Source organism: Echinops telfairi, unplaced genomic scaffold, assembly GCF_000313985.2.
Source record: "Echinops telfairi isolate 266 unplaced genomic scaffold, ASM31398v2 ScPeMD7_7414;HRSCAF=8452, whole genome shotgun sequence".
In the NCBI taxonomy this organism is placed as follows: Eukaryota; Metazoa; Chordata; class Mammalia; order Afrosoricida; family Tenrecidae; genus Echinops; species Echinops telfairi.
Genome location: NW_022111314.1, coordinates 1,332,490 through 1,342,317, shown reverse-complemented (window position 1 = coordinate 1,342,317; position 9,828 = coordinate 1,332,490). Strand labels below are relative to the sequence as shown.

The window sequence follows — 9,828 nt, the reverse complement described above, 5'->3', positions numbered from 1 at the left end:
GACTCGGGTGTGCACTCGGGCGAGTTCACGCTTGCTCTTCTCCACCCGCCAGTGAGGTCCTTCGGCACGGAAGACCGGCCCACAGAGCGGCCTGCGCCCCCTAGAGAGGAGGTCTATGAGTACATCATCTTTCGGGGCAGTGACATCAAGGACATCACCGTGTGTGAACCCCCAAAAGCACAGCACACGCTTCCTCAGGACCCTGCCATTGTCCAGGTGGGGGCATTCAGGGACCTGGCGCTACTTGTCAGCTGTTTGCTTGGCCAGTGTTCAGCCAGGGGCCACGGCTTGTTCTCAGAGAGGGGTAGGGATAGGTCCAGGCTGGTTTTGTGGTTCTCAGCCTGTGGGTCTCGACTCCTGTGGGGGTCGAACGCCCCTTTCACGGGGCTCTCCCAGTTCACAACAGTAATGAAGTAGCTACGAAGTAACTGTATGGTTGGGGGCCACCACATGAGGGACTGTACTGAAGGGTGGCGGCATGAGGAAGGTTGTAGAGGCTCTGGGCTGGAGGCCTGGCTGTGGTCCCAAGTGCAGCTCTAGATGTCTGCTGTGCCTCTGCACCTCTCTGTCCGTACCCCTGTGTGTGGGGACCCAGTGGGGATCCAGCCACTTCTAGCTCATGCTGATGATTTTGGGCATGCCCAAAACGTAATCCTGAATTGGATCTGAACCACCAGCCTTGCGGTTAGTAGCCCAGTGCATTCTCCCTGTTTTGGGTGGAGGAATGTGAACCCGGGATGGGGGGTAGGGACAGCAGGACTTGTTGACCTTGTACAACCCCAGCATTAAGTACTGGGTCTGGGACACCCGTGCTCACCTGCCACAAGAGGCAGGACTAGGTCCGTACTGGAGTCCCTTTACTGCTTGATTTGGACATTGGGTGGCTCCCCTCTTCATGAATACCACCTGGAAGGTGCGCGGTCAGCAGCAGCACCTGGGCCAGGCTGTGGGAATGTTGGAGGGAGGTGGGCTGATTCTAGAGGGACAGGGAAGTAGCAAGTGGAGGTGGGACAGTGTGGCCCATCATAGGAGCCATCTGGGGATGGCAGACTGACAGCCCTGCTCCATCGCTGTGAGACTGACTTCCTGTCGGTGGTGGTGGTCTAGTTGGGGTGACTCTTGCAGTGGTGGCATGGGGCTGGGGAGGGGATGAGAGAACAGCATTGAGTGGGTGTGGCCTCTGAAGAGAGGCCAGTGGGACCCGGGCACAGCTCACTAGCTTCCTTGTCTAGTCCTCCCTAGGCTCGGCCTCCACGTCGTCCTTCCAGCCACATGTGCCTTACAGCCCCTTCCGAGGGATGCCGCCCTACAGCCAGCTGGCCGCCAGCTCCCTGCTCAGCCAGCAGTACGCAGCCTCCCTGGGTCTGGGTGAGTACCTGCCTGCGGCACAGGCAGTCTCAGCTGCTGAAGGCAGGGACACACAGTCTTCCCATCACTTGCCCAACAAGGCGTCTATCAGATAGGTCTAGCCCCTGTTTGATTTAGTACCAAGGCCCACATAGCTGGCCCGGCAGGCAGCCTGCTCTGGGCTGTTGCTGGTGAGCCCTGTAGCAGGATGCTAGCTAGCTTTGAGCAAGGGTGGGTTACCTATGAACCCTTGATTGGACTCAGCTCTGCAGGTGAATCCAGGGCTATTGCAGGGCACCTCTGCCGGGCAGGGGTGGGCAGGCAGGGTGCCTAGTTGTGGGCTATTTGCTACCAGGTAACGAGTCTCAGCTGTAGCTGTTAGTGTCACCGCTGGCCTGGTGCCCAAAGTACACCGTGGGCGTATGTCCTGTGGGCTCAGTGCTAGGCCACTGCAGTCAGCGAGTGTCACCATAAAGCGGCAAGCCTCTGGGTTTTCTGGAGCGTGTGCGGTCTGTCGGCCCAGACCCTGGGCTGTCCTAGCTCGGTGGATGAGTTAGAGCTGCTGTGACAGCGACCACTGTGGGAAGCGGTGCTGAGACTTGGATGCGAGGCAGCTGCAGACCATGGGTTTGGAGTGGCAGGCGGGGAGGTAGGGCCCCCGAGTTCTTGCTGAGGTGGGGCCCCTCTATTTGCTCTCCTCTTCAGAGAAGGTGGTCAGCCCTCCTGTCTCGGCCGCCGCCTCCAGCCCCAGCTCCTCTCCATCGCCTCAGCCCGGGTCAGAGCTGGACATGTCCTCAGAGCCCCACCAGCTGACTGCCAAGGGTAACTGCCTGAGGGGGGGGGGAGGTGCGCATACTCTGATCACAGGAGCGGTGGCCCTGGTGGCTGTACTGGGTCCTGATTAACTGCTGCCCAGTCTCGGGAGGACTGGCATCAAGGCCCAGGTCGGGCCCCACCTCTCACCATGGGAAGGCAGCTTCCTTGGAGGGTGCTGCCCCACGTGTGTGTCGGGCTGTGCTGGGCCTTGTAACACTGGGGACTTCCAGCTGCCTGACCAGGTGGGTGAGGACTGGTCTGCAGGGCCGCTGGCTAAGGTTGGAGAGTACCCTCTGTCCGTTGAGGGACTGGAAGTTTTGCGGGTTGTATGACTCGCCCTCACACTCACCTGTTGTACACAGTCCCTGTGTTTTGCGTCAGGCCTTACCTGACCATTACCTGAATGTCCTCAATCATTTGACTCTTCTGGGTCCCATGGTTGCCGTTGGCTTGTGCTCTTGCAGGGCTGTGGTCCCAGTCCTTTGGGGACCCTGCCAGTTTGTTTACAGCAGAGTTGTGTTCCTCCCTCTTGGCTGCACCGGACAAGCTCACTACTCTGAGTTGGTCTGTTTCCAGAGTAGGTGGACCCATCCAGTGACGGGGGGGTTGCTCACTTGATACCACTCAGAGGGTTCCAGCACGTTGTCTTGTGAAAGACAAGCCTAGCTGCTTGGTCAAGGCACCCTGCCACTTGGGCCACCTCACTCCTTGAGCTCTCTTGATGGGTTTTATAACGGCACTCCAGAACGGAGGGGGCAGGCGCTGTTCGCGAGTGCAGCTCCTACATTTATCCTTTCAAAGTTCATCTTGGCTCTAAGCGGAACTGCAGTAATTCCTTAGTGTGTTCCAGATCGTCACAGTCTGGTCTGGGCTTTTCCGCTGTCCTCACATCCCAAGCTCGGCCAGGTCATGGAACAAGCCTTGCTTGGGTGTGGGCAAGCCTGCTTCAGGAAAGCCTGTTTGAGGCAGAGCACCTGCTGCTCCTCCTCCTCGGGGCTCCCGATGGCCTGAAGGGCCTGGGTGGCCAGTGATGACACGGCCCCACCTCAGCTTGCCTTGGAGAGATGGCCTGTGGGAGGAGCTCACAAGGGTTTGGTAGAACTCTCTAGGCTGTCTGTCTGACACACCAGCCTGGAGCAGGGGGCTATCTGGGGTGGGGTGGGGGGAGGTGTCGTGGTGTGACTTCCTTCACCTGAGCCTGCCTCTTGCCTCCACTCAGCTGCTTTTCCATCCATCCCGGTCGGCAAGAGCCCCATGGTGGAGCAGGCTGTGCAGACGGGCTCCGTGGACAACCTGAACAGCAAGAAGCTGTTGCCTAGCAAGGGCTCCGTGGGTGCACAGCTCCACAGTCGCCAGGCCCAGCCCGGCAGCAAGACAGCCAGCGGTAGGGATACCTCCCCACTCGTGCTCGCTCCCTCGCTGTGGGGCCACTCTGCAGCCTGGGCTCCTGCCCTCTGCTGTGCAGGCACAGTTGGGGGACCCATGCGGCTGACCTTCGCTAGGGGCTGCTTGCAGGCTTGGTGGTGGGGGGCGTGCGTGTGTCCCGAGGCTGGGCGGGCTTCACGGGATCTCCCTTTGCGCCGTAGATGTCGCTCAGTCCGCTGTTGTGCAGAGTCAGGGGCAGGTGAACGACGAGAACAGAAGGCCTCAGAGGAGAAGATCAGGTACAGGTCTGGCGCGGCCACGGCCAGTGTGCTTTGCTTGCCGCTCCTGACAGTGTCCTGGGTGCTGGGCAGCCACTTCGGGTGCCATGCCCCTGCAGTGGTGTCTGATGGGCGTGGGCATGGCCCAAAGCCACCCTGGGAAGCTCATCTGTGGTGACAGCTCATCTCTCTGGTCCCCTCCCCAGGGAACCGGCGGACGAGGAACCGCTCCCGAGGGCAAGCCCGCCCTGCCGGCACCAAGGAGCACACCATCAAGTTTGAAGGGGACTTTGACTTTGAGAGTGCAAATGCTCAGTTCAACCGGGAAGAGCTGGACAAAGAATTCAAGAAGAAACTGAATTTTAAAGGTCTGCACGGTTTACATAAGACAGGCACTGCCTGTCCCTCCAGGAGTGGACACAAGCCAGTGGGTGGCAGGAGGAATAGGTGGAATGTGGGGACAAAGGGGCAGCAGAAGGTCATCTCAGTTGGCACAAGGCACCAGTGTAGCTCCGCCCCTCCGTGTGTTTGTCTCCCCAGATGACAAAGCCGAGCAGGGGGAAGAGAAGGACACGGCAGTGGTGACTCCAAACGACGAGGCCCCCCCTGAGGAAGACCTCCTGGGGCCCAACTGCTACTATGACAAGTCCAAGTCCTTCTTTGACAACATCTCCTCTGAGCTCAAGACCAGGTGAGCCGAGAGTCGGGAGACAGGCACTCAGCACCTCCCAGGAGGGCCGGGCAGAGGCACCATCTCCAGGGTCAAGGTCACACCAGGCATCTTGGGTTTATGACAGGCGTGTCTGTCCCAGTGGGGCCTGCAAGCAATGGCAGGGCTGTGGGCAGTCAGCCCACCCCTCCCTACTCCACAGCAGCTGGCAGTCCTCAAGAGACAGACAGCAGACCTACTCCATCTGCTTTGTTGGCTGCTTCCTCATCTCTGGTTGACCCTGGGGCTTCGTGGGAGGTGTCCCTGAGTGTGCAGAGGGCTTGTGCTGGCACTCGGGCTTTGTCCCCCAAGAGCAGCCCAGAGGGTGTGGCAAGGCAGTGGGGGTGGCTGGGTGTAGGTCTTTTCAAGGACTGGGCGTGGAAAAGGGGTGTGGGCAGACCCTGTGGACACTCAAGTGCAGAGTAGGTAGGTGTGAGCAGAGCCAGGGAGTATCATTTGTCACGGGCCCAGCTTTGTCTGATGTCTCCACAGCGGGCAGGCATTTTGGAAGAGGGCAGAGAGGGTCTGTCTGCTGAAGGGCTGGGGTGGGGGAGCGCTCTGAGCCCGTGGGGTAGCCGTGCTTCTGGTGGAAGTGTGTACAGTGAGTGGGGGCCAGCTTAGGTGTGGACAGTGTCGGGGTGAGGGGTCCCATCTCCTCGACACCCGGAAAGCTCCTGCTTCACCCAGCCGCTCTCCTGGATCTCTGGCTCCGTGCTGGCTGCAGCGCAGGTTTCTCACCACCTTCAGTTCCAGGCGGACCACGTGGGCTGAGGAGAGGAAGCTCAACACGGAGACTTTTGGTGTGTCTGGTCGGTTTCTCCGAGGACGCAGCTTCCGGGGCGGCTTTCGAGGGGGCCGAGGGGCTGGAACTGCCCGCCGCAACCCAACCACCCACAGAGCCGGGACTGGCCGTGTGTGAGGCTGCAGCCAGGGTGAGCAGCCACAACTTTCTGGAGTGGGAACCCCTGGGTGGGAATTCTCATTGGGGAGAGAGCGGAGTTAGGGTAGAGAGAAGCCCTGACACTTAAAACACCTGGGGGTGGCCCAAGCTGGCCCTCAGCCTGCCCCGGGCCCTGCTGGTGCTGTGGGTGGCACTCCCAGCCCCGCTCATGTGAGCAGGTCTCTCGCAGGCATCAGGGTCTGGGGAGAGGTTCCCTGGGGAGAATGTGAATCAGCTCTCTAGAGGACCTGGAGGGCTGTGTGTAGCACTTCCTGTTGTCGTCCCCACAGGCTCCTGCAGAGGGCTCAGCAGACACGCAGAGGACACTTGCTGAGGGAGAAGCGGCCACATCGACTGGTTGTCTTTCCCACTCCTTGCTGGACTGAACTCGGCGTGTCTGGGGGCCTCCGGTGGACTAGGTCTAGTCCCCATCCTTCCTCGGGAGCACAGCCAGCCCAGGACTCCATAGTGCATTTTTCCAGTGGGCAGCGTTACGGCAGCTTTGACTTTAAATTAAAGTGCAACTGACATTGGCACAGGTGGCCACCCCGCTTGCCCAGCGTGTCCCCACAGCCCGCCACCCAGGGCCAGCCCAGGGGATCGTGTCATAAAGCAATCTGGGCACCTTGCCATCTGCAGCACGCCAGGAGGACTGGGCGAGCCCCTCTGGTTAAGGTGGGCCCAAACTTTGCTCTGAGCCAGCAGCACTAGCCTCCACAGGTGGGATCGGAGCCCAGCCAGGGGGGTCCTCCCTCATCCACTTAGGAAGTGAGCCCACCCCTCTCAATGTACATAGTTCATGTTTCTGCCCAGGGCAGGCAGGCGAGCATACAAACTGGTTGCATGAGCAGGTCAGACTTTAGTGTAGCATGCAGCCCGATGACGGGCATTTTGTTGACGACGAGCACCTTGGTTACAAAACCCCTTCAGTAGCTGTCAAGGCTCCGTTGTATCTTCTCTCGACTCCGTCGCTGTGAAGCCGACTTCACAGCCAAGGGTTGAGATACTAGTGGTGGGGTTGCTGTTGGTAGTCATGTAAATTGTGATTATAAATAAACATGCAAATGTTTTAGTTTCTTCTCATCCCACACCTGTGTCCATTGCCTTTGCTGCCCCCCCCAAGTGTGTGGGTACACACCAGGATTATTGGGGGGGGGGGCCTTGCGTGGTGTCCCTCAGGAGTCTGAACCTTAAGGAAAGCAGCGCCCCATCTGTGGAAGCAGCTGTCGTGGTTGGGAACACCCTGGGGCACTGTGGTGCAAGTGGCAGCACAGCCTGTCAGCCCACCCTTGGCACTAACGTGGGTGCTCACATCAGGTGAAGGTCATGACACCAGCAGCTGCTGGGTGGATTGGGGTGCTGCCCTGTACTGAGGGTGCTCTTGGTGCTGTTGAGGCTTGGACACAGGTCAGCCACACAGACTACCTGGAGCTGCTGTCCATGGACCGTGAACCCCCAGACAGTAGGCGCCTCTGGGACTGTATTAAGAAGATGCATCCCCCTTTAAAAAGGTTATAAAGCTTTATTGCTGGGCGGCTGGCACGGCCTGCACTGCCGGCAGGGCAGTCACGAAGCCTTCTTCTGCTTCTTCTTCTCATTCTCCTCTTTCTCCTTCTCAATTTCAGCAACGTACTTCTCAATTTCTTCAGGACTTAAAATCTACACACCACAAAGAAATGTGTGTAGCTCTAGCATACACCCCCCACCCCACCCAGTTCTCAGGAAAGCAGGGACCTGGGTGTGCAGGGCAGCAAATGGCCCTGCCTAGACCCAGAGGATGGGGAGGAACAAGGGCAAGGTGTGCCCACCCTGGTCTTTACCTTGAGAGGCTGGTCCCGCCGCATCACTGCAAGCTCAATGTTTTTGCCACCTGACTGGACCACCTGGAGGCAAAAGACTCAACAGTTCAGTCCCTGGGCCATGAGGGGACAAATGTGCAGGTAGCTCCGCCACACCCACAAGATGCCTCTCACCCCACCTTGCCCCCCCCACCCCCCAAGGGATTCCTCACCCATCCACAGCAGTGCCAACTCCCTACTCATTAAACAGAACCAAGCACTCTGGGACGGTGTGGTGCACCTGCTGCCGCCGCCTCCACATCAAGCCCGTCCACTGAAGACCACTGTAACCCTGTGCCTACCTCCAGCAGGGCCTTGATGACCAGCTTAATGGCCAGGTCGTCCGTCTCAATGGCCTCGTCAGTGTAGTTCTTCTCCAGGAACTCCCGCACGGACTTGGCCCCACGGCCTATGGCATTGGCCTACAACCCCACAGACCAGTCAGCACCACGTGGCCGCCAGCAGCTGCCCTAGTAACCCTATTTGTGACCCCAGGCCTGACCCTGACCAAGGTGGGCCCCAGGGAGAAGTGCCTGAGAGCTCAGTGCTGAGGCTGTACACACCTCGCTTCCAGTGTACAAGTTCACCCACAGGCAAGATCCAGGTCCATCTGAACTGCTCCTGGGTCCCACTCCTTTCTGGGGCTGCCACTCACCTTCCAGGCATGGTAGGTGCCTGAGGGGTCAGTCTGGTATAGTCTGGGTGTGCCGTCAAAGTCGAAACCCACGATGAGGGCAGAGATGCCGAAGGGCCTGCGCCCGTTGCTCTGCGTGTATCGCTGTATGTAGGAGACAGGACGCGTCAGTGCCAAGCCCCAGTGAGGTCCACCTCTACCTCCCAGTAAGGAAACCGACCATTGGTCCCTTTCAGGGGACATTCGAGACAGCACAGATGTCACCGTGCCCTGCACAGAACCAGCAGCTCTGGCTACTGGGGGGGTAGGTGCCCACCTGCTTCAGGCTGGCGATGTAGCGGGTGATGTACTCCACAGTGACTGGGTCCTCCACGGTCAGCCGGTGGCTCTGGCACTCCACCCGGGCTCTGTTGATGACGATCCTCGCGTCAGCAGTGAGGCCTGTGAGCAGTGAGGCAGGCTGAGCCACCCAGGCCACCTGTGATACCCTCTATGGCAAAGGACATTCCCCACACGCTGAGCCACGCCCAGTCAGCTTCCAGGGGTTCCTGGGTTCAGGCTATGAGGGCCTGGATGAGCTAACCCACCCCCCGGGTTCTGCAGCCCTGCCCTCCCCACTGCACACAAGTGACCTGCCCCTGAGCCCACAGGTCTCCCAAGAACTGGGCCAGCCCTTTATAGTCCACACCCACCCCCTTCCCCCACCACTTGATGTTAGCCTAGCTCTGAGGCACCACCCAGCCTTTTTGCCCCAGAATGAGGCCCAGCAGGGCAGTGGGCAGAGGGGACATGATGGGAAGAGCCAGGAAAATGCCACAAGGGCTTTCCTGAGCTCGGACTCCTGGGCTCTTGAGCTTTGAGACAAACTTCCAGGAAGCCACCTGCTTCTAGCTGGCCAGCTGGTCCCCCCCCATACTCCCCCAGATGGGTGGGTACCTGCGAAGGCCATGCAGACGTTGTCATCCAGAGCGCATATCTTCCGCACGGTCCTCTCATCCTGCAGTTTGGCCACAGATTTCTTCTCCACCCCAAGAACAACAATGTCCCGTCCGCGAACGCCAACCTGCACCAAAACACGATGACCTGGCATGAACTCCGCCCCTAGGCCCTACCAACCCTGAGTGTCAATACTGGGCCCCATCCTCAAAGTACCCAGCACACCTAAGTAGCCACACCACAGAACCCACGTGTCATTTCAACCTCCTGCCTCGGATGTCCCCAGACACTGCTGTGGGGTGCTTCAAGTCAGTTCTGAAACACCGTGTCCTATGTCACGCAGCAGAGCAGAACAGAACTGTAGCCGTGTTAGGCCACAACCTTCATGGGGCGGCTGGCCAGGTCTTCTCCTGTGAAGCTGTTGTTGGGATCCAACTACCAACTGGGCAATGGTGTCAACAGGTAACAACCGTACTGCTAGTCCTTTCCAATTCCACCTTACAGAGAGGGTCGCACGCTCAACGGCATTTCCATAGGAGCAAATACCAGAAACCACCTGAGGGACCACTGGGGGGTTAGGGCTGCAGCCAAGGCCACACTGTGATTGTGATGCCAGGGCTCCGGCACCCGGTGTGCGGAATGCAGATCTCTGCCCCTGTGAGACCATGGAGCATGCGGCCTGCCGGCCAGGCCCTGCCACACAGTGCGGCTATGCAAGGGCTCAGCATGGGGGCAATGTCCCCACTGTCACTGAGAGGCTGACCATGCAGATTCAAGAGTGAGCAGTGTGACCACTTCCAGACACGATGATCCTCCATCAGACCAGGACACCCCCCCACCCCCACCCCACGGGGTTGGTGAGCAGTTCCGCCCTTGGTGGCACAGGGACACCCTGGGCAGCCTGGTTCTCGGTGGTGGGCCTGTGCTAGAGACTATAGGGTGCTTAGTAATCTCACTGTGTCTAC

The 9,828-nt window shown here is 59.3% G+C and overlaps 2 protein-coding genes across 2 annotated transcripts; one reads left to right on the top strand and one right to left on the bottom strand.

The window, feature by feature from the left end:
* Window positions 1-6: 6 nt before the first annotated feature.
* Window positions 7-6,543, top strand: LSM14B (LSM family member 14B; the record flags this gene model as incomplete). The annotated part of the gene is made up of 9 exons (XM_045296936.1): window positions 7-216; window positions 1,233-1,368; window positions 2,053-2,169; window positions 3,383-3,547; window positions 3,750-3,827; window positions 4,013-4,174; window positions 4,347-4,497; window positions 5,263-5,447; window positions 5,746-6,543. Coding segments are annotated over 8 exons (1,191 nt in total), but the record flags the coding sequence as incomplete, so codon positions are not given.
* A 414-nt stretch (window positions 6,544-6,957) lies between these two features.
* Window positions 6,958-9,236, bottom strand: PSMA7 (proteasome 20S subunit alpha 7). Its single transcript, XM_004716083.2, has 6 exons — window positions 8,864-9,236; window positions 8,244-8,368; window positions 7,949-8,071; window positions 7,596-7,715; window positions 7,276-7,338; window positions 6,958-7,114 (listed from the first exon to the last, which is right to left on the bottom strand). Exons 1-6 carry the CDS (start codon window positions 9,015-9,017, stop codon window positions 7,022-7,024), a joined length of 678 nt encoding a protein of 225 aa, XP_004716140.2. The 5' UTR covers window positions 9,018-9,236; the 3' UTR covers window positions 6,958-7,021.
* Window positions 9,237-9,828: the final 592 nt, after the last annotated feature.

What these genes read in the sequence shown, in the direction of transcription:
- PSMA7 (XM_004716083.2), bottom strand. Translation starts at nt 9,017, where the DNA reads ATGCCAGGTCATCGTGTTTTGGTGCAGGTTGGCGTTCGCGGACGGGAC. An exon ending in CGTCTGCATGGCCTTCGCAG is followed by an intron (nt 8,369 to 8,863) that starts GTACCCACCCAT and finishes CACTGCTCACAG; the next exon opens with GCCTCACTGCTGACGCGAGG. An exon ending in GCACCTACCATGCCTGGAAG is followed by an intron (nt 7,716 to 7,948) that starts GTGAGTGGCAGC and finishes GTGGGGTTGTAG; the next exon opens with GCCAATGCCATAGGCCGTGG.